General features: G+C 37.9%; 2 protein-coding genes across 2 annotated transcripts in view; both read left to right on the top strand.

Annotated features, from left to right (window-relative positions):
* Cpb1 (carboxypeptidase B1) overlaps nucleotides 1-10,221 on the top strand; it is a 29,296-nt gene extending 19,075 nt beyond the window's left edge. Inside the window, exons 10-11 of the mRNA XM_028764134.1 lie at nucleotides 7,643-7,727; nucleotides 9,853-10,221. Of these exons, the coding sequence (XP_028619967.1) occupies nucleotides 7,643-7,727; nucleotides 9,853-10,040 (273 nt within the window). The 3' untranslated portion in view covers nucleotides 10,041-10,221. The remainder of the gene's footprint in view (nucleotides 1-7,642; nucleotides 7,728-9,852) is intronic.
* A 3,679-nt stretch (nucleotides 10,222-13,900) lies between these two features.
* Cpa3 (carboxypeptidase A3) overlaps nucleotides 13,901-23,993 on the top strand; it is a 21,397-nt gene continuing 11,304 nt past the window's right edge. The window contains exons 1-6 of the mRNA XM_028763960.1: nucleotides 13,901-13,989; nucleotides 14,090-14,165; nucleotides 15,946-16,070; nucleotides 21,190-21,292; nucleotides 21,398-21,499; nucleotides 22,961-23,062. Coding sequence (XP_028619793.1) covers nucleotides 13,922-13,989; nucleotides 14,090-14,165; nucleotides 15,946-16,070; nucleotides 21,190-21,292; nucleotides 21,398-21,499; nucleotides 22,961-23,062 — 576 coding nt within the window. The 5' untranslated portion in view covers nucleotides 13,901-13,921. The remainder of the gene's footprint in view (nucleotides 13,990-14,089; nucleotides 14,166-15,945; nucleotides 16,071-21,189; nucleotides 21,293-21,397; nucleotides 21,500-22,960; nucleotides 23,063-23,993) is intronic.

Below are 23,993 nucleotides of genomic sequence, written 5' to 3'. Positions count from 1 at the left end.
GTGTGTGTGTGTGTGTGTGTGTGTGTGTGTGTGTGTGTGTGTGTGTCTGTGTGTGTGTGTTTTATGTATGCATGTATATACGGACATATATTATATACTAAGGAATTAAATTCATGGATAAACTGGATGAACTAATGGAATTTTGATATAGAGAACAATTTCACTTGAATGTAGCTTATTTACTAGTAAGCAAAATGGCAGTAGTTCCATTTTGCTATACCATATGAATGATTGTATTAGTTATTGTTCTATTTCTTTAACAAAATATCCTGACAAAAGTGAGTTAAGAAAAAAAGGATTTATTTTGGTTTACAGTTCTATAGAAGATAAAGTCTGCTGTGTCAGGAAAGGCAGGGCAGAAGGATAAAGCTGGTCTGGCAGTCAGGAAGCAGAGAAACAGAACAGGAAGGGAGGCCAGGCTACACAACCATGTATGGCTGCACTTACCAGTTATGGTAAATAGCACAATCTTTGGTTGATGCACACAGACTAGTTAACAACAACAATAAATAAAAATATATTGTTTCAAAATGAAAGGCAAGAATCTAGAAGAATATCTGCTGAGTACCTTGTCTCACCTCACACACTGAGACAGAATTAAGCAGAGTGAACCCAGAACTGACAATCCAAGATACAAGGACCTTTCTGAATTAAAAACTATAAAATAATCTTAGAAATTCTCTAGTCTGTTTCTCATTTTCCAACCTGGAAGACTTAGACAATCTGACACTAATGGTAGCTCTGAGCCTAGAGGTAGTATACTGATTATGTTTTACATCCCTTTGCTCCTCCCAATTCTTCCCTACTTCCTCTCCCAACTGGATCACTTCCTTCCTGCCTCTAATGAGAAAAAAACAAGCTTCCTGTTTGTTTTAAAGGATAATTGAAATATGACAAAATAAAATATAAATTATAAAACTATCATATATGAGCTAGACAAGGCAAATCTACAGAAGAAAAGATCCCAAGGGATGGCACAAGAATCAGAGACCCACATGTTTGCATACTCACGAGTTCCATTAAACATACTCAACTGGAAGCCGTAATATATACAGAGGACCCACTGCAGACCCATGCAGATCCTGTGAATGCTGCTTCACTCTGAGTGCATAGAGTTTTAATCATTTTGATTTAGAGGGACTTATTTCCTGGCACCCTCCATCCCTTCTGACTCTTACACTTTTTCTGCCTATTCTTCCTCAGGGTTTCCTGACCTCTGAGCTAAGGGCTTTGAAGTAGGCATCCCATGTAGGGCTGCAAATTTCAAGGTCTCTCACTCTCTGAAATAATGTCTACCTGTGGGTCTCTGTATTTTACTGCATTTGCTGCAGGAGGAAGTTTCTCTTATGATGGCTGAGAAAGGCAATGATAAGTATAGCAGAATATCATTATGAAGCATTTTATTGCTACTCTTTTTTAGAACAGTTACATTTAGTTTTACCCAAGGTCCCTAGGCTGTCTAGTGTCTAGTTCATAATCATCCAAACAGTGTTGGGAGTGTGTTCTATTTTGTGGATTGGGCTTAATTGAAATTAGATATTAGTTCATTATTCCCACACGTTTTGTGCCACTATTGTCCTAGCATACCTTGTAGTCAGGACACCATTTTAGATCAATGTGTTTGTGGCATTTGCATTTTTGTGGTAGTGTGCAGAGTACCTATTTGTACAAAAGATGCTAAAACATAAAGATGCAGGCTCTAAGTAGGCATCAGTCTGAGTTCTCTGTGTTCAATGAATTGTGTACATGTTGTATTTAACAATGGGGACCTGCTGTCAGTTTGTAGAGAACAACCTATTGACTTGGAAACATCCTGGCTGGCTTGGGAATTCCCATGTGTCTTACTACACTTAAGCCCATCCCCACTGACACACTTCCTCCTACAAGGCCACACCTACTCCAAGAAGAACACACCTTCTAATTGTCAAATAGTTCTACTCCCTATGAGACTATGGGGGCCATTTTCAGTCAAACCACCACACTATGGGACCTAACAACCCAGTACTGGTACAGATGACGAGAATGCATATGCACATACACATACACATTCTTCTATTGCATTAGGTTTCCACATTACCCCTCAATGATCCATAATATTAGAAGTTCCTTTTCATATTCCCTTGATTGTCTCCCTCTCCACTCCCTTTTCCAAGTTGATCCTTTCAATCCAGTCCCTCCCCCATCTACCCATAACTATCTATTCTATTCCCCTTTCCTAGAAAGATTTATCTGTCCCCTCTACACCCTTACTTTTACACTTAACTTTGGTAGTTCTATAGATTGAACTCTAGTTACCATTAACTTAATAGCTAATACCTCCAAATAATCGGATTCATATACTATGTGTCTTTGTGAGTCTGGAATACTCCATTCAGCATGATTTTTTTCTAGCTCCATCTATTCATTTTTGAATTTCATGATGTCAGGTTTTGTTTTGCTGGCTGAGGAATACTTCATTGCACAAGTGTACTAAATTTTCTTTATCCCTTCTTCTGTCTAGAAATATGTAGGTGAATGAATACAGTAGCAATAAACATGGTTGATCAAGTGTTCTTTTTGTAGGGTGAAACATTATTTGTGTATATGCCAGGAGTGGTATAGCTTGATCTTGAGGAAGATTGACTCCATCTTTCTGAGGAACCTCCATACTGATTATCCTAGCGTCTTTACAAGTTTGTACTCCCACCAACAATTGATGAGAATTCCCCTTACTCCATATCCTCCAAAGCATGAGCTGTCACTTGTTTTATTGATCTTGCCCATTCTGACAGATAAAAGATGAAATCTCAAAGAAGTTTTGATTTGCATTTTCATGATGGCTAAGGATGCTGAACTATTCTTTAAGTGCTTCTTAATCATTTCAGTGTCCTATATTGAGAATTCTCTATTTAGATTGGTATGCCTTTTTAAATTGAGTTTTCTTGATATTTAGATTCTTGAGTTATTTATTTATTTATTTATTTATTTATTTATTTATTTATTTTTACACTCCAGGTTTCATTCCCCCCATCCACCCTCCGACTGTTTCACATCCCATACCTCCAACTTACCCCCTGTCTCCACAAGATTGTCCCCACCTCCACTTCCCACCCCACCTGACCTCTAAACTCCCTGGAGCCTCCAGTCTATTGAGGGTAGGTGTATCATCTCTGGTTGATCACAAACCCAACAGTCCTCTGCTGTATAAGTGTTGGGGGGCCTCATATCAGCTGGTGTATGCTGCCTTTTTGGTGATGCAGTGTTTGAGAGATCTTGGGGGTCCAGATTAATTGACACTGCTGGTCCTCCTACAGGGTCACCCTCCTCCTCAGCTTCTTTCAGATTTTCCCTAATTCAACCACATGAGTCAGCAGCTTCTGTCCATTGGTTGGGTGTAAACTCTGCATCTGACTCTTTCAGCTGCTTGTTGGGTCTTGTGGGGATCAGTCATGGGACCTATCAAGGTCCCATTTTGTGAGCACTTCATAGCCTCATTAATAGTGTCAGGCCTTGGAGCCTCCCCTGGAGGCAGATCCCACTTTGGGCCTATCGGTGGACCTTTTTTCCCTCAGGCTCCTCTCCATTTCCATCCCTGTAGTTCTTTTAAACAGAAACAATTATGGATCAGAGTTTTGACTGTGGGATGGCACCCCCTTCCCTAATTTGATGCCTTGTCTTCCTGCAGAGGTGGGCTCCACAAGTTCCCTCTCATTACTGTCGGGCACTTCATCTAAGGTCTTTGTTTTGACTCCTGAGAGTCTCTCACCTGCAAGGTCTCTGGTATATTCTGGAGGGTCCCTCCAACCTCTTCCCTAGGTTGCCTGTTTCCATTCTTTCTGCTGTCCCTTAGGGCTTCAGTCCTTTTCCCTCACCCAATACTAGATCAGGTTCCCCTCTCCCTCCTACTCCCATCTACTTTCCCTCCCAGATCCCTCCCTCCCCACTTGTGATTGATTTTTTTTTCTCCTTCCCAAGTGGGACTGAGGGGTCCTCACTTGGGCCCTTCAGCTTACTGACCTTTTTGTGTTCTGTGGACTGTATCTTGAATATTCAGTCTTTTTTTTTTTTTTTTGCTAATATCCACTTATTAGTGAGCGCATACCATACATGTCTTTGCGGTCTAGTTTGATCCATTTACCTGCAAAACTCGGGATATCCTCATTCTTAGTAGCTAAATAGTATTCCATTGTGTAAATGAACCACATTTTCTGCATCCATTCTTCTGTCATGGGACATCTGGGTTGTTTCCAGGATATTTTTGGGAGCCAAGGTGCTAAAGACATACCTGCAATGTCGTCAATTGAAGACACCTTTAAAAACTTGTCCTCTTTTTTAACTTTTCTCCCAAATGCTCCTCAGCCATAATTGTATGCTTTTCCTCACTTTGAACTAATTTGTTACTTCTCTCCAGAGAAGATATTTGGTAATGTTTGTGAGATGTTTTGACATACTATGTGAGTTTAGTGACATCTCATAGTAGAGGCCAGAGAATGCTGATAAATATCATACAGGATACCAGGAGACCTACTCCCACTCCAACACACACACACACACACACACACACACACACACAATGATCGAGGTAAATGCCAGTAGAGCAGATGTTGAGAAACTGCTTTCATCAAAGATAAGAGCAGAGTCACATTCCTGGCCAAGTCCTCTTGGCTTTTACAGGATCTTCTATGCTCCTCAAAACTAATATACAGTGTTCTTCAAACCTCAACTGCTAAAGATTGTCCCATGCCTGTGTTATACAGTGTTTATCTTTAAAATGTATTTGGGAGAAATACCATCTCTATAAAAAGAAAAACTCTCTGGACTGGAAATACAACTGCCTCACACTTGGTGTTTTCCTTGAATGTTGGAGAGAGAGGAGTGAATACACATGCCGGTCTACTGGAAGAACAACTTGCTTCATCTCAACGGCAGCATTATTCTCTCCTGCATTGCGCCTGGGCTCTGAGGGAAATACCAGGCCCAGCTGTCCTAAATCGGTTGTTTCCCTGACTTCTTTCTTCACTGCAATCAGAATCCTCCTTTTCCTTAGATTCACCTTGATGTTTCCCACTTCTGAAGTCTTTCTCCGCGGTGCCTCCTTGAAGTTTAAGATCTCCTTAGGCACCAGACTTATAAAAGTAACATTCTTACTGGTTCCTTGGTATAAGTTAGCAGTACCACAGGACAGGAAGAAGGAAACTATCTTTAGAGATACTCTGAGGCTCCCATTATCACATGGGTTACCCACAGGGTACCCACTTTGGTTTTTAAGTTAAATTCCTTAGAATTATTTCATACTTCTGGTTTGCTTGGGAGCTCTATTTTTCCATGCTGTAATAATGGACTACAGACAATTAGCCCACTGTGCCTACTCTGGCAGTGTGCAAGAGACTGGAGTAAGGGTCTGGTGTGCTGTAGTGAAGCAGGGACTTTTTATCCCCTGTTATCTGGGGACACAGGTCTTTGAAGCTGAAGACCTTCCTCTACTTATTCACCCCACCAGGCCCCAGCAGCCCAGGGCTCCATGAATAGTGCATTACTTTTCCTTTTGTCTCTCATGCTTTGAGTTCTATGTGACATTTTAGACTCTGTCTTTTGCTATAGGTTCTCTTAAGTTAAGAAAACAAAGGTGACCCTGCATAAGATATGGTAAGAAATTCATAGCTAAGGATTGATGTAGGCTATGTTGTCCCTTGACAGACATCAAAGCATTATCTAGGCTGATGAATATTTAACTTCCCTCAGTTCTTGGAAATCAGTAAACCAATTCCAACAACATTTCTTTTGGAGTATTTGAAGGCTAGGAAAAGTAGAAAAGAAGGGTAGTAAATGATGTTATAGCTTAAGCTAACCACACATGGATGCATGCTCTTGGGCGTGTATTTTTAGTTTCTCTGCATTTTGTTTCATGCTCCTACAAAGAACTCTTTATAAAGCGTAAGACATGAGAACACTAGTGATTATTTGGCCCCTATTCCTCAAGTGGATCCAGAGAAAGTGTCGGCTGCGTTTTGAATTGTGGATTCTTCTCTTCCGCATTTTTCCTTGGATCTTCTGGCTTATATAAATATCTGACACTGATGAATGCTAGAATCACATCTATCCACAGTTCTCAACAGCCACTCAGCTTATTTGGAACTCCCCTTGAATGTGCTGTTCCACATGGCACTCTATTCTGCTAGAAAATTCTGTGGTGGCGAACGTGGACAGATGATATTGAGAAGATAAATGAGGAATATTGTTGAAATTATTTGAACTTTCCAAAAGGAAAGATTGCAAGAAATATTATTAAGATAATTGGAATTTCAAATATGATATTTTAGCTAATGAATGTTTATTCTGGATTTCCTTTTTCTGTCTCTTGACTTTAAATGATATCAGAGAAATTGTCCATTGGTATCTTCCTTTGTAATTAATGTCAGCATCTGTATATGATAGCCATCAACCATAAATACACAGTATCATTGTCCATCTCCATATGGTCTGCAGTCTCTACTCAGAAGGCAGCAGTCCAACTTTTGAAAAGCTCAGTATTATGAACCAAGCAAATGACTCAGTCAACCAACCTATACTGAGTTATCTGCTGAAGATAAAATGAATAGTCTAACCTGGACATGAGAGTGTTTTAAGTTCAAGACCAACCTGAGCCATATAGAAAAATAATAAACAACAAAATTTTAAAAAGAATAGCCACAGATCCAACAGGGAACTAATACAAAAGAACCACTTTAACAGAGGGAAGGAACTCTGATAGATGGAAGCTGCTACAGAAGAGAGGTAATGTGAGAGTCAACCTGAAAGAAAAGAAACTCTCTGTTTAAGTGAAGATTGGGAAGACCATCCCAATTAGAGAAGAAAAGTACCCCAATGCAGGGGTAAGAAGAGGAAGAGCGATGTAAGGGGCCATTCAGGGACTCCTACCTCAGAGCAAATGTGAGATGAGACTAAGATCCACCGTGGGGTTCATAATGAGTCTTTTTACCAAAAGAGGAAATTGGAGCCATTAAAGTTACATGACAAGGTAACCCTAAAAGTGGTGCATGGAATGAGATAACTAGTCAGATGAGAGAGCAGTAAACAACAAGGATAGCAGAGAGTGAGGCACAAGCTAAATGTTCCTTTAATGTACAATAGCAATAAAACAACAGCCTTTCAAAGCTACTGTGAGTCTCAGAGCAATTTCCTCCAAAAGACTTGTCAATACAATCATGTGTGTTTATCTGCTGATGCTTCAGCCCTAATTCACATCATCCTGGAATGCCTCAATTGGCTTGTCTCCAACCACATTGTTTTGGTAAAAGTCATAGTTGTTTTGTTTGCCTTTTCAGGTATGTTTTGGTTTTATGCAATGACATCAATAACCTCTGTGCATAGCATAAGGATTTCCTGGTGTTTGCTTTGCTCTTACACCCTGCAGAAATGAAATGAAAGAAATTCAGCATGAGTGCTTGTGGAAGGCATTGGGGAAGACATTCTTTCACAAGATTTACTTATTAATCTCAATATGATTCAGCTGGAAAAAATTGAAACAGACATTGAAAAAGCATAAAATGTGCTTTTTTCCAAATGTGCTATATGTCTTTGGTTTTTGACACAAGTGTACAGGGTGTGTGTTTGTTTGGCATTGTTGCTTTTGTTTATTTACTTGCTGATGATTCTTCTACAGAATGCCCTGGTGAAAGGTGCAGCGAAGGAGCTTGCCACTTTGCATGGCACCAAGTACACATATGGCCCAGGAGCTACAACAATCTGTGAGTCATGGGTTCAGAACTATGCAAAGAAACTGCTTATCTAGAAAGGAACAATGTTTCCCATTCTCTTTCTCTTCTCACCATTTAAAGCACTTTTGCTTCATGGCATTTTTTAAATGTAGTATATATTTTTCTACTCAATATATAGAAATAAATAGCCTTTCCAAACCACAGTAACATCTGCTTCCTAGGTGCATCCTTTAGGCATCTACTATGGACCAAGCTCTCAGTAGGTACTAAAATAAAAAGAGAGGAAAGATGCAGAGGAGAGCATCAGGAAAGAAAAAATGGAGAAGGTAGATCAAGGCAATCTTTGAAGAATTAACCACAGGGAAGCTTGGTACTAAGATGTATAACACTGGGTTACAAAATAAGAACATACCCAAATCAAGTGCCCTATGTTTGGATATCTTATTCCTGGGGTTGTGGCTTGGATGTATCACTGAGGGATCATTGCAGGATGAGAACATAGTAGGGAGTAATTTCTCAATAAAAAAGATCATGGGTAGGAAGGAGGATTGAGGAAATAACTCAACCTTCAGAGGAGCCCAATTCTTTTACCTGAGCAAACAAGTAAAAGAAACACACAGCAAGACAGTTCAATACAGTAGAATTTTTACTTAGCCATAAAGAAGACTGAAATCTTCCAATTTGGAGAAAAAGTGGTGGAACTAGAAACTATTCCATAGAATAGGATCACCCAGACTAGAAAGACAAGGGCCATGTGTTCTCTCTCATAGGCAAATCTTAGCTTTACATACACAGGTATTTGCATAATTCAGGTATTCTAGACCCTGTGTTTATACATCCCAGGAAAATAAAGGCTCAGGAGAGTAGGGTAGGGAAGAGGTCTTAAGAGAAAGAATGAAAGGAGGGGACTAGAACTCATATGATAGGAGAATGAAACTGCTCTTACAGAGAACCTGAGTTCAGTTCCCAGCACCCACATGGTTGAGTCACAATTACCTGTAGCTCCAGTTCCAAAGAATTTAGTACTATCTTCTGCATACATGCCACACAATAAAAAGACAGTGGAAAGAGCTAAGTGACGCTAGACCCCAGCATTGTGGTCACCGCTGAGTGTAAGGTTCTCTTAAAAGACACATTCTGCAGGACCAACTTTCTATTTCTATCTCCACTTTCCTCTGCCTTCCACTGATTTCTTTTTGACCAACTTCTGAAAAGATCAGAAGTAGACATAAGGAAAAAGACCCTGTCCTGTCATCAAGGGGCTGTTAATGACTACAGTTGAGAAGGCTCCAGCCTGAGCTGTTGAGTTTGTTAAAGCTCAAAAAGTGTAAAGTTTGTTAAAGAGTATTGCTTAATATGGCCTTGTTAAAGGTGTCCTCTTAAGATGGTTCTGACAGAGACAACTTGCTTGTTTGCCTACTTTCAAACCATGGGTTTATTAACTCGAGTTTAATTAGGCTTATTTTGCCACTGTCTATAAGCCAATAAGGGGAAATATAATATCTTTCCTTTGTCCCAGCATCTCTCAAGATGAGCACATGACTTGCAGCACAGTGGGAGATGTTCAGCTCTTGATTAAATAAATAAACAATGAAATTAGTGACAACAAAATTATAATTGAATGATTTAACTAAAAGGAATAATAGCGATGTCAGTCATCGAAGATAAAAAGTGAAGACTTAGGAACCAGGGGTGGTGTAGCTGAGTGGAAAGTCCTCACCTAACATGAACAAAGCTCCATGTTCAGTCTCCAGCAGTGAAAAAGAAGAGAAGCACCCTTGCTCTCGAGCTGTCAAGCTTCATGATCCTGGGGTTTCTACAAGCTTGGAGTGCTGTCCTCTTACCACTCAGGTTCTTTGCTGGGAGACTTTTACTCTTTAGTGACATGCCCACAGTGGACTTCCCTACTACATATAAGTGTACTAAGAATTTCATATTACTAAAAGCATACTTCTTGGGATCATTCTCTCAAAAATAATTCTAGGGCAACTTAGGATTGATTTTTTTTTATATACGTTGCTTTTCTGTTGACTAGACAGCCTATTCATAATATTTTTCACAGTGAAAAATTCATAGTTAAAAAAAGAAGCTGGTGATTTCCTTTACCCTCCTTGCTAGAATTAAAGGTTTTCCTCCTGCTATTTTCTCATTTCAGATCCTGCTGCTGGGGGATCTGATGACTGGGCTTATGATCAGGGAATCAAATATTCCTTTACCTTTGAACTCCGGGATACAGGCTTCTACGGTTTTCTGCTTCCTGAGTCTAAGATCCGCCAAACCTGTGAAGAGACAATGCTTGCAGTCAAGTACATTGCCAATTATGTCCGAGAACATCTATATTAGAGAAGAATCTGGACCTCCTTATTTCAAAATGCTTACTGTTCATTTCTTGTCTATCTTCACTTTGCTTGTTTGTTTGCTTGCTTGGAGGCTTGCAAATTCTAATCTTTCTCTTAATTTTCTGGGTGTGTTGACCAATTGAACCTCCAAAAACATCTTAATAAAATCATATCATTATTGGAAAGCATAGCATATTGCCTACTTTGGGAGGGAGAGTGACTGTGAACAATGAGCAAGCCAGCTGTGTGCACATAGTGATATTATCAGCTATGGAGAAACTATTCCTTCTGGAGTTGATCAGTACTGACAGAGAACTCTGGGTATAATGGGAAACTTATAAATAAGTAAAAAATATAGTGGGTAATGAAGATTGTAAAACATAGTAGAGTTGGAAAAGTGGCTTAGGTTTTATCTCCTAGCTTAGGTTTTATCTCAGCTCATTCAAGTGACATAATGAAATAGCTATAGCATACCAAGAATTTTACTAAGCAACTAAAGGCAGAACAATGAAAGAGAATGATTACACATTTTCCTGCATATATATACATATCTATGTATATATGTACATTGTATAAAACATACAGAATAAGTAATCAATAAAAATAATATATAAATATATCATATCTATATATACTATAATAAATAATATACAATATAACAAACATATTATGTATAAATACTATATAATAAAGTAATAAAAACTAATAAAAACTAATTACTTGCTTTAGACTAAATAAATGAGCTCTATATTGCTCAAAAAGAAAATGTAAAAAGTATACATTTTGGTGTGGGGAGAAGGCTTTTGAGACTTGCTATAATATGGGTTATAATATATAAATGAGTCACAATACACTGTACGAAGTGACACTCAGAACTTCCTGTGATCCTTCAAATGGTAACAAGAGTCAGTGAAGAAGGAATTGGGAGGGTTGGAGAGGGCACAGGTAGGCTTCCAGGTGACGAGAAGGGCCACATCAGGCAGAGCCAAGATGCCATGCTTACTACTTGATACACTGATCTTAGAACCATGGGGAAAAATGGAAGATGGTGAGTGTTGAATGACTTTACCAGAGTCTTCTTGAAAGAGCTGATTTTGACAAGCAGATTGGAACTAAGACAAGAGATGCTAGTTGGACCAGATGGACCAATAAAAGAAGCGAAACCCACTCTATGATTTACACATCACACATGAATTGATATTTTCTGGAATTAGAAGATCCAATTCAATATCTTAAAACAAGAGAAATACATACCAAATTTATAACTTTGAAACATCGTGTAGAAAAAATGTGGTGCCAAAAATATTTTATATTCAATGTAATATGAACATAATATGTTCAAATATAACAATGTTCTAATACAAAATTCATTTGAAGTCATAGCCATTTGGGACTTGAAGAGAAGCTGTCAAGCCAAAAACTGCCTAATGCCCTGATTTCCCACAAGATGGCAGCAGTGCAGCCATTACATCTTCAAAGCAACTTAGGAATCATCATAATATACTCTAAGATATAAGATGAAATAACTCTTTCCTCTCAAAAAAAAAAATGTAGCAATATCTTAACATGTGCTTAAATTAGCATGACTATAGAAGTCCTGGGATCCTGGAGTTCTGAAGGATAGAAATGTACTGCTGTGTGAAGTGTTAAACTGTAATGTGAGGTAACGCATTTAACCTGAAATACTACCATTTGATACAGTCTATTCTGAAATGGCATCATTCTGACAGCTATTCATCCTGCTTTACACACAGGCCAAGCCCTTTTATAAACTTTTATATGGTGATTATTGTGATAGGAAGCTACGTTGAACTCTGTATGCCAAGAAATGACACACATTCAGAATAACAGTTCATGAACATTTCGGAAATCTATTGTCCTTTACCTCAGTAAGTGAAGGGTTAGGGAGAGTGACCCACCCCCCAGGTCACGATATTATTCAGAAACACTGACTTATCAACATGCAATGAATATTACAACTCAAAAGACGTGCATTATCGTCAGAATCCAGTCACGAGGTTACCACTTGCTTCAAATTATCTAGACCCCTAGGAAGATCAAGCCTCTTCCCAACTTTATACAAAAGTAGTGTAAGATTGTCTCAGGACTACCAAGGTGAGTTGGTTCTCTCCTTCTACTAAGTGAGGCTCACAGATCCAGCTCTGATCATCAGGCTTGGTGTCAGAGTTTTAAGACCAAAATGGAAAACATTAAACTACTGGAATTAAAGGAGATTTTTTTTCTATTTTCTTATATAATTGGCAAAATTATTTTCAAAGGTCAATTAGAGGCTTTTAAATCTGAAAATGAAATACTTACAAACAATTCTGTTTCTTGAAGTAGGAAACATCAACATAAATGCCGAGAGAAGTTTTACTCCTAAAGGTTACTGCCTTTACTTGAATCTATCACATGATACATGTTGATACTGATCTGTTCTGCAGCCTGACAGCGGCCAACTGTAAGTTTCTGTTTGTAGAACCTCAAAGTGAGCCCATCCTTTATAGTCATTTACCAGATGCCAATTCCTTTACATACATTATCTCGGTTAATCCTGTCATTCATGAACATCTTCACAGCATCCTCACAGATAAGGAACTGCTCAGGAAGACACTGCTCACATGGGTACAGCTGAGGTTTAGGACCTGTTTTAAGTTTGTATCTGTATAAATCTAAAATCAAGCTTTCCTTTTCAGTTTGCTCTTGTCAGACACATGTTCAGGCAAAAGCAACAGATGAAGCCTCTGCTCTGAGAGTTTCTAGTGTTGGCAGCATTGACCAACAAAGACGTACGACATTTTATAAAAATTTCCACTTTGTTATCTACAGACTTAAAACAAGATTCTTGGAAGAATACATGAAATTCTTTGATGAAGAATATATTTTTGCTCAGATAATAAGGACATCTTTCAATAATAATATTTTGATAATTATATGTAACCACGGTGGCATCATAGCACACACTACAATCCCAGAACCAATAAGGCTGAGTCAAGAAGTTTCTGAATTCAAAGCCAACCTTGAATTCAGAAATGCAACTCAAATATAGCAATATCTTGTCCATCCAACCTCCCAAAGAGAAAAAGAGAGAAGAAGGAGAAGGAGAAGAAGAGGAGGAGGAAGGAGAAGGAAGAGGAGGAGAAGGAGGATGACTTTATAAAGTTTCATTACATAAGACTATGCACCAAAGTTCTACTCAAAGTACTACTCAAATTCATTTGAGGTTATAAATGTAACTTTTAAAATGTAGGATAGAGGTCAGTGTAGTGGGTCAGTGAGTAAAGACACTTGCCACCAAGACCCATGACCTGAGTCCAATCCCCAAAAACCCACATGATTGAAGGATAGAATTTGTTCTCTATTCAAGTTGTCTTCTGGTCTCCACACAGATATCACAGCATGCACAAACTCCACACCAAACACACACTCACAAAAAATTAACTATATTAATATTTTTGTATTTAAAACCTATGAATATGCTTTATCTGCTGTTTAATTTAAGCTTACTGGGAGGCTAGTGCTTTAGAACAAACAGAGCTAATTTACTGTCTTACCTCTGTGAATAGACTCATTCAGTCACTTTGGACAAACTGCTTGCTAACAGGATTTTTACCAATATTTTTTAGAGAACTGTATATTTTTTATCATTAAGAAACTAGAGGACTGGAGAGATGGCTACATGATTAAAAGCTAGGCTCACAACCAAAAACATAAGAAAGTAGAGAGAGGCCTGGATATTCACAAGCCTGTCTCTGTCCCAACTGTAAAACTATGAGGTGGAAGGACTGCTCATCCCCAGGAACCCCAGAGGAAATCAGCTGCTCCTTGAGATAAAAACTGAGGTATAAAACCCATGAAGGGGTCAGATCAAGCAAAGAAACAAACATGAGGTTCTTCTTGCTTATGGGTGTCATCTACTCCACACTTGCAATACCTCCTGTCCACTTTGACAGGTAAATTTCCCTTCTTGTAGTCCATACTCTGGATGAAGAAAGAATTAAGGAATATGTCTTTAAAATTCACTGAGTTTTTGTTTCTTTTATCTACTTGAAGGGAGAAGGTAATCCGTGTGAAACTCCAAGATGAAAAGCAAGCAAGTATCTTGAAGGACTTGACCCAAACCATTGAGGTAAGACATTCAGAGGGGTCTTATATCTTTCTTTTCTATTCTCTAAGATATATTCCTTTTATTTTATCTTCATGCTCATGGGCTATGAAAGGTTGACAAACAGTGAGAAATGACAGGAACAACTGAGATAACTCAGCCGGGAGCCAGCACCTCACTTAGCTTGGTTGCCATGGTTCACTGCTTTTCCTTCTGGCTTTACAAGCAACAGCTCCTAAGTAAATCTGTAAAACAAGGGACATTCTTGGCACCTTTCTCATTGCCCCCTTTTGGTCCTGTCTGTACTCCGAATCCTCTCACCCCCAACATACACTCCAATTTCGTCTGTTGACTTCTGTTCAAGTACAATCTGGTGAGAGTAAAGTACTGGCTGATGGCAACTTGCCAAAAGTGAGTACACTTTCAAAAGAGACCCTTAAGTGTAAAGCAGTATCTTTAAATCCAATAGAAAAAAAAGAACATTTTTTCTATCATGGGTTCAGCCACTCCTTTTACATAGGTCAGCTTGTTCCAGTCAACTTACTCTTATTTCTTATTTACCATCAGATTTACAATGTAATACCCTTAAAACAGAGAACCTGATGTGAAAAGATACTAAGTAAGACCGCCAACATAACACACCAGATTTAAACCCAGAACCAAGCCTAGCTTTCATTCCAGTCACACTTTTCTCTTCAGTCAAATCAGTCAAAAGTTCTGCCTATTCTAATCGCTAAGTATTCGTCACACCCACACTATCATTGCCTCTGTGCTTCTCCAGCCTGCCTCAGACTGGAGCAATGCCGGTGTCTCTTCTCTAGAACACCAGTGTCCAGCATTTTAGTTCTGCCTTCCACAAGGCCACGTGTTCACTGTGATCTTTAAACTTGACAACTGTGCTTCTGCATTTGAAAACGTCCTCAAGGCCAGCATGTTCTTCAGAGCCAAATGTAAGGGTTCAAATCCCAGTTCTATAGTGGCTTTGTGGCTTTAAGCAAGTTACAGAAGCTCACAGGCCATCCTCTGTGACATCAACACCAGCTCTCCAGCTGTAGGAGCATCACTAAGTAGGCACAGCAATTGGATATCACAGCCTTCTGTGAAGAAAAAAAAAGCCTATTAAAGCATTTGAGAGGTGGTTGGTGTGGCCAGAGTCCTCCACGGTTTGCCATGGCTACCCTCTTTAGTCGCCAGCCTCTCTTCTCCGTTTCTTTCCCTGGAGATCCACAAACATCACAACTTCACCCACCATATTTCCCTTTTTTCACACACACACAAAAAATGTTATTTTCTAATTCTTTATCAGGCTAAGTCTTCCTGTTTTTACAAGACAGATTGGTTAATATCTCCTGCAGGAAATTGCCTTGTTCTTTCTGTTAGGATATCCTTCTCCTTCTTCTGCTGTTATATTCAACAGTTCTTAAATACATTTGTCAAACAAAGATTCTCATTAGCTTATTAGTTACACAGAACCCTACATCCCTTTATGGTGCACAATGCATAGCCAGTGTGGATATAGAATACATGTATGCTATATAGTGTTTCGCCTCCTGTATGAGAGAGTGTATAGATACCCATATAAAAGCAGAGGCCAAAGAAATCAACCCAAGTCTTTGTCACTGTACCTTATTCCTTTGAGAAGGGATTTCTCACTGAACCCAGCAACCAGCAAGCCCCAGAATCCTCATGTTTTTATACCCCAAATTTCTAAAGGTACAGGTGTACATAGCCACACTCAGCATTTTAAATATGTATGTGTTTTGCAAACAAACAAGCCAAAGTTAACAGTGGTCTTGTCTTGTAGCTTGACTTCTGGTATCCCGATGCTATCCATGATATCACTGCTAATATGACTGTGGATTTCCGAGTTAGTGAGAAGGAATCTCAGATTATCCAATCTACCTTGGAACAACATAAAATGCATTATGAGTAAGTCCAGAGCAAATAGCCATCTATGTTTCATGGAGTTTGGGTAAAATCTTTAGGAATTTTTTTAAAGACTTTGAGGCATTGGGGTTGGATTTTATACATGAGCACACTGAATTTCCATCATTTCCAACCCTTTCTCCATCCTTCAACTCTTCCTGTGTCCTTCCATCCATACCCTCTGGAATTCATGACTTCATATTCTATAATCATTATTAATAAACACACAAGTACACCCTTACTGAGTCCACTTAGTGTTGCTTGTATGTACATATGTTTAAGGATGGCCACATGGGACTATATAACCTATCACAGGCTTCATCTCTGAAGAAAACTGATAATCCCTTCTTCAGCAGTTAATGGTTTCTTGTAGATCTTCATCTAGTAGCGGGTCTTGTAAAATTTGTCCCATCCATGTTGACATACTGACTGGTATAATTACTATGCAGATATTGTATAGGCAACTATATTGTTTGAATTTCATAAATTTTATGGTAAACCTGTTGTGTCTAGAAGTTACAGTCTTGCATTGGGCATCTGGTTCCTCCAACTCTTTTAGTTCTTCTTCCCTGTCTTCCAAGGTGTGCTCCAAGCTTTAGGTAGAAAATGTATATCCTAGATGGTCAAACTGAGGCCAAGAGGACCACAGTCACTTGTCCTCTACAGTAGCTACCAGACCTGAACTTTTCTAAGTTTCCATTTCTTGCAAAATGAAGCTTTTTTGTGGGAGGTAAAAGGTAAATCTTTCTTTGGGTATATGGATAGAATATGGGTTTAGCATATAGTAAGAAACTATATTGACTTGAGAAATGCAGTAATAGGTTGTCCAGGGAAGTGGTTCTCAATCTATTGTGGCTCCTTTGACAAACTTCTATTTCCAAAAAGTATTTACACTACAATTCATAACAGTAGCAAAGTTACAGTTACGAAGAAGCAACAAAAATAATGTTATGGTTGGGGTCACCATAACATGAGGAACTGTATTAAAGGATCATAGCATTAGAACAGTTGGGAACCACTACTTTAAGATTTATGACCTCTCCAGTCAACAGTATCAGACATGAATTCCCTCCTACTGAATGAGCTTTAAGTCTAATTAAACAGCTACTGTTTACCCTTAAAATAAAAGTGCAGTTGGCTGGACATGGTGGCACATGCCTTTAATCCCAGGACTCTGGAGGCAGAAGCTGTACTCTGTGAGTTACAAGGACAATCTGGTCTACATAGAAAATTTCAGGACAGCCAGGACTACATAGAGACAGAGTAGGTGCTGTCAAAAAATCCCACCAAGAAAGCAAGCAGGCAAGCAAGCGAGAAGAGGAGAGGGGAGGGGAGACAAGAGGAGAGGAAAGGAGAAGAGAGGAAAGGAGAGGGGAGGGGAGAGGAGGGGAGGGGAGGGAAGGGGAGGGGAGGGGAGAGGGGAAGAGAGGAGAGGAAAGGAAGGGAAAATAAAGGAAAAGAATTAAGGAAGAAAGATAAACTGTGGCTATGATAGATCATCACTATCGTACCACTGGGGATTTCTTGCCTTGCCAGATGATCATTGTTAGGAATGAAGAGATTTGCAGCCAGGTAGGATTGTTGAATGTCTCTCTCCTGTGGCAACATGAACAATACCTCCTGATACTGTAAAGGGATTATCTCAGGAAGAATGTTTCCACATCAGTTTCATCTCAATTGCTCCAAGTCCTATATCTGAAATGTACAGTGTCTTCAGTAATACGCTCTTACCTTCAAGTTCTGGGAAGCAACTAAGGGCAATGGCAAGAGCCTATATTGTTTTGGGGTGCCTTTGACCCCTTGACTGGGAGTTTTGCTAGCCTGTGGCTTTTTGCAGGGAATCATTATCACCTCATGTGGCAAAACCCCACTAACTCTATATTAACTCTGTGGGTGTGTTTAAGTGTATAAAACAATGTTTTTCCCTATGGCTTTTTCAAATACTCTTGGTATTATTTATCCTTTATCCTTCTACCCTCCTTGAGTAAGCATTTTTCCCTATTTATTCCCTTCTCCCTTTCTACTTTCCTGCCTTCTGAAATTATTCTAGGTTTTGTACTCACATTTAAAGAGTTGACATTCAGTATCACAAATAGAAGAGAGCATGGGTTACCTCATTAAGTAAAATATTTTCCAGTTCCATCCATAAACTGGAACTGTTTTTAAATTGGGCCTTCTAAATACTAAAATGCGATCTATACAAGATAAAATTCACAGTTTCTTTCAGACTATTGGAGTATGTTTGTGGAGGTGATAAGGGTATTGAGATTTCACACTCGATTTTACATCTGTTCTAATCGGATCTAAAAGCAGAGGGTTCAGATGTGAGACAGCAACACAGCCAAAGCAGGGGCACATCATTGATTGGTCCTCAGCCCAGGGTACATGAGCTATGGGTAGTGGCCAGCACTCTGTGTGTGTGTGTGTGTGTGTGTGTGTGTGTGTGTGTATGTGTGTTCACACATATCAGATTGAGAGAATGTAATCAATCAATAAATCATATTTCTAGGAGAGAAAACTGACCTCATCAAAACAAAATAAAACAATAGAACAAGACTTAAACTACAGAAAAGAGAACTTTAAATAACTGAAGTTGTGGAATGATTCATTCTGGCCCACAGAACAGTAAAAGGAACATAAAATTGACTGAACAACAACCATGAGCCTCATAGGCTACAGTAGTTACCAAGATGTGTTGGACCATATGGACCAACATCTAGGACAATGTGCTCACTATGTCCTGTTGTCAAATAGGTTGACCCAATATGGTTTGTTTTTAAACAAGTCATTTTCCAGTAATTCATTTTATCTATGCCTTTTAGGTCAAGCATATATTTTAAGACTGTGTGTAAAAGAAGCAAAATGGGATGCTTGTAAATCTTCTGCAGCTACAATATAGTATTTAATACATTCAGAAATGAGTAAGAGACATCAATGTAACTTTGCCTTAATGAGCAATAATATAAAGGTAATCTAAGTAGATCCTACCATATCAATCCCAAGTGAATTTCAGCATCATGTTTACTGGTGGGAGATAGGCTCTCTATCAAGAGGAGAATTTAAAAAAATAGAATGCCCTCTTCCAGTTCTATTATTTTTCTATGTTTTGACAATTTAGCCAACACAATAAGCCAAAGAAGTAGTAATAGGAAAAGTAATAAAAGAAAATGCAGTTACTCAAAGAACATTTTGGATATATAGCTGAATATATAATTAATATTTAAAAGTCAAATGCCAATAAAAATTTAAATCCATTAAGATGGGTAGCACATAAATGTAACTAAAACAAATATATTTCATATGAATAATAACCAATTAAAAGTTTACTAGAGAAAATGCCACTTAAAGACTAGTTTTAAAATATATGAAATGGTAATCAAAATATATAAAATTCTGCTGAAGTATCAAAACAACTTAGTCTGATTTTAGTAAAAGTCTTCTCAAACTGATCCATAATTTAGTATTGAGATTTTTAACAAGAAACCACTTTCCTGACAGTTTTATTTTCTAAAATTATTCTAACAAAATACAAAATATTTTTTGGAAATAAGAACAAGGAGGTACTATACACCCAGCATTGAATTTTATCATATGTAAGTACATTTTTCTACTACATGAGTTTAAAAATAAGTTCATGAACCCTGGTAGTAAGTTGACAAATAAACAAGAAATGCATTAAAATATTTGTGTGCATATTGAAAACTGAAATTTTGTAACAAAGCTGAAGAATTTTGGATTCTAATTTCCAATTCTGAATACAAAGACATTTTAACTATAGGGCTGGTAATGTGGGGAGGTGGGTGAAGGACTTCGCTGATGAGTCTGACTATCTGAGTTTGGTGCCAGAATTCCAACTGAGAGGAGAAAACTGGCCCCTGTAAGTTGCCCTTGTCCTACACTTGCATACAAAATAAATAAACAAACAAATAAATGTTAACAATTAAAAATTATAAATATATAATCTTTCTGAGTCATAATGTCCTCATTAGTTAAGTGGTAATAATATTGACAGGATTAATAATGTATATGAAGCAGAATCTGGCCCATATTAAACAAATTTAGGGCAGAGTAGAAGACACAAATGAAGGGTAGGAATTTTGATATGTTTGGGAGAAATCTGGGTTAGGAATCAGAGCTGGAAATTAAACATAGACAGAGCTTGGGTAGCCAGTCCTTCTCCAATCTGTGAGATCTTGAAATCATGAGATGGATCAAGTCAAGAAGAGATGAAGACTGAAAATGGATGTATAAATGTTTTGATACCAACAGTGTCACCCTCCTGATAACTTTTCCTGACTCTTTCAACCCTCTTAAAAGCGCCCTAGCGAGACTCTACTTCTATCATTAGACAAGGTTTTTGAACACAATGTGTGTCAGGTTTTATCAGTAAAATGAAGTTAAACATCTTTTGTGAAAACAAAATGACTTAACGTATGAAAAAGCTTAGAGAAATATGTGGCTTGTGCTAAGTCAGTAGTTTTATTACCATCATTGTTGCTATTCAAGTTTCATCCTTAGTTTCAAAAGCTAAAGTAATACAATTCCATTCTGTAGATTTGTGTACTGCTGCCTGTGATACAGATATGCACATGTGTGCTTTGGAGGAGGATAGTAACATTATAGTGATAAAGTATGAGTCAGATATATGATTTCAAACATATTAGTATCTTATTGTAAGGAAAGGGAAATAATTAATAATAATTAGTAATATGTATAGTTAATTTTATTTAACTAAATGTACTCCCAAATGCTATTATTTAATCATATAACCAATATGAGGTTTATTGGTGAAATATTTTACATACAATCTCTTCAAAATTTCATTCATAATATACGTTTATCATAATCTCTACTTCTGGAGAAAGCTGTTTAAAAGTTCTGGGTATCAACATGATTCCAAAACTGTCATAAAGTTCAACATAGCTCAAATAGATGGGGTGTCAGAAACCATCCAATGGCTTGTCCAATGGAGATGCCTAGGACAAAGAAATGAGGAAGTGGACTTTACTTCAGATAAAGAAGAGGAAGAGGCATCTTCCTGCAAATGAAAGATAAAATGTCCTCCCTCTTATGAAATAATTTTCCTTTGATAAGTATGTTTTATCATTCTTCTGTCAAACAGAATTCTGATACATAACCTACAAGAAGAGATAGACAAACAGTTTGATGTGAAAGATGAAATCGCAGGCAGGCACAGTTATGCAAAATACAATGACTGGGACAAGGTAGGCTATAAAATGTCTATTATCATATTTTTAAATTTCTTTCTTCCTTGGTTATTATGCAATTTTCCTCTATTTTAATTCTTCAAATTTGATTTTGTTCTTAAGATTGTTTCTTGGACTGAAAAAATGGTAGAAAAACATCCTGAAATGGTTTCAAGAATTAAAATTGGCTCGACTGTCGAAGAAAATCCATTATATGTTCTCAAGGTAAAAATAATTGAAGAAACATTAATTCATTTGTTACTTCAAAACATGGACATGAAAGTCACTTTGTGACAGCTAAGCTTAATTTGAAGTTCCAGAACACGTTATTTTTGGAATATTTAAACTCTGGATATCAATTTAAAAATAGAAGTATCAATAATCATCCATGAAATCAGACAAGAAGAAGTTTGCTGGAGATTGCAAACTGAGCAAACCTATTTCACAGGATAGCTGTGTTACAACTCAGTTTGCAGTGTATTGTCTGCACACTCCTTCCAAGTCCATTGAAATGGAATGAAACTAGTGCATGAAAATCATGAAAAGTTAACTATCACACTTAGGTCACACCGGAGCCGCTGTTAATGTGTCAGAGCTCAGGGTTAATGCACTGTCAGACTTTGTAGACCCCAAGATTCTGCTCCCTAAGCAGCTCATTAGGAATTGGGAAGGCATTCACATCTTATGTCTCTATTCACGTAGTGTCTTCAACCACCCAAACAAAATCTGAACTCCATTTAAAACAAAAGCCATCCAAACTGTTGTGATCCAGTCTACATACAGCACCAGGCCTCACCCAGGCCTCACCCTTCCAGTTTACAATCTAGCTTTGTAATCCATATCTCAACATGGAACATTAACATTGAAGTAAGAAAGACAATATATTTTATTGCTATTTTATTTTTGAGGGAATTTGGATAATTTTTGACTCAGGTTTTAGTTTGCTACAAGCTGACCTAAAACTCAGGAGTGATGGGATTCATGTGGCATTCTATCCAAGAACAAGTTATGGGCTTTAAATTTTTTATTGCTTTTAATTAATTGTGTGTGTGTGTGTGTGTGTGTGTGTGTGCAGTAACATGCATGGCATGGCACAAATGGATGTCTAAGGACAAGTAAAGGAGTCTGTTCTCACTTTTTTATCTTGTGGGTCCTAAAGTCCAAATTCAATCAGGCTTAGCAACAAGTACCTTTATCAACTGAGCCTTCTCACTGAAACTGGATTATGATTTGCAAAGACTTATTTTATTTATAAAGGATGTATTTGTATGTATGTTTGTATGTGGATATGTGCATGTGAGTACCCAAAGAGGCAAGTGGAGGAAATTGGTTGCCTTGAAACTGGAGTTCAAGACAGTTATAAGCCGTTAGATGTGGGCACTATGACCAGAACTGAGCAAGTACTTTAACTGCTGAGCTATTTCTCCAGCCCCAGACAGTGTTGTTTTTTGCTTTGTTTATTTGTTTGTTTGTCTTTGAAAAACCCTAAAACAGCTCTGAACCTTGGAAAATTTCTTGAAAAGGTATCCTGTAACAGAGGATGAATTATGAATAGACAGGATAGTCTACATACGCATGGTTCATATTCAACAATAGACAAGGAAAATAATTGCTCAAGAAAATGAACTATTGATTGACAATGAACTAATATTTGAACTCATACAAAATAATCCCTTACTTTAATAGATTGGGAAAAAAGATGGAGAAAGAAAGGCTATCTTTATGGACTGTGGCATTCACGCACGTGAATGGGTTTCCCCAGCTTTCTGTCAGTGGTTTGTTTATCAGGTAAGTGAACCAATCACAATCAACAACTCTCTGACCAGGCCCTACTGTCTTACTGACTGACATCACTTTCCAACTGTGAAGCGCTCCACCTAATTAGAGAAGCCTACATTTACCTCTGCCAGCACATACAAGGCCTGAGTTTGATTCATTCTTGCAGTTTTATAGAAATCATATCTTCCTTCAAACTCTGTAAACTCCACCTGAGAGTTGACATGAAAGCAGCTGACTTTTATCCTGCTGCTAAGTAGGTAAAAATCAAATACCCCTTTCAAATTGTAAATTATAAATTTAATTTCATTTGATAAACTCAGAAAATAAACATTTAATTTTGCTTTATACATTTCATTGGTCACGCATAAATTTGAGATTTTCCTACTTAATTTCCTTCAACTGAGAAATAAAATATTTTATAAAAATAGATCTAGTTCATATGTTTCTGAATATTTGTTGCTAATTTATTTTGACCCACCTATTTTAACTTTCTCTACCAATTCTGCCACAATGCACTTTGAAATGGTTGTTGGGCCACAGATATGTTCACTAGGAAAGATGCTTCAGATTATTGACTTATAACTTTGGTTATTTTGCCCTTCCAAACTAAAGGCCAAAAGCCTCTCTTAAATTTCTTTTTTTTTAAAGATTTATTTATTTATTATATATGAATACACTGTAGCTGTCTTCAGACACACCAGAAGAGGGCATCAGATCTCATTACAGATGGTTGTAAGCCACCATGTGGTTGCTGGGATTTGAACTCAGGACCTCTGGAAGTGCAGTCAGTACTCTTAACCACTGAGCCATCTCTCCAGCCCTTCTCTTAGCTTTCAAAGGAGCATAAAACATTATGACTGCAAGAGGTCGCTTGTATGCCTGAAATCACATCACTGGGACAGCTGGGGCAGGCAGGAAGACTGGACTGAGGCCATTCTGG

The sequence above is a fragment of the Grammomys surdaster genome, unplaced genomic scaffold (assembly GCF_004785775.1).
Source record: "Grammomys surdaster isolate TR1022 unplaced genomic scaffold, NIH_TR_1.0 62, whole genome shotgun sequence".
Lineage (NCBI taxonomy): Eukaryota > Metazoa > Chordata > Mammalia > Rodentia > Muridae > Grammomys > Grammomys surdaster.
Note: the sequence above shows the minus strand (reverse complement) of the source record. Positions and strands in the feature narration are given on the sequence as shown.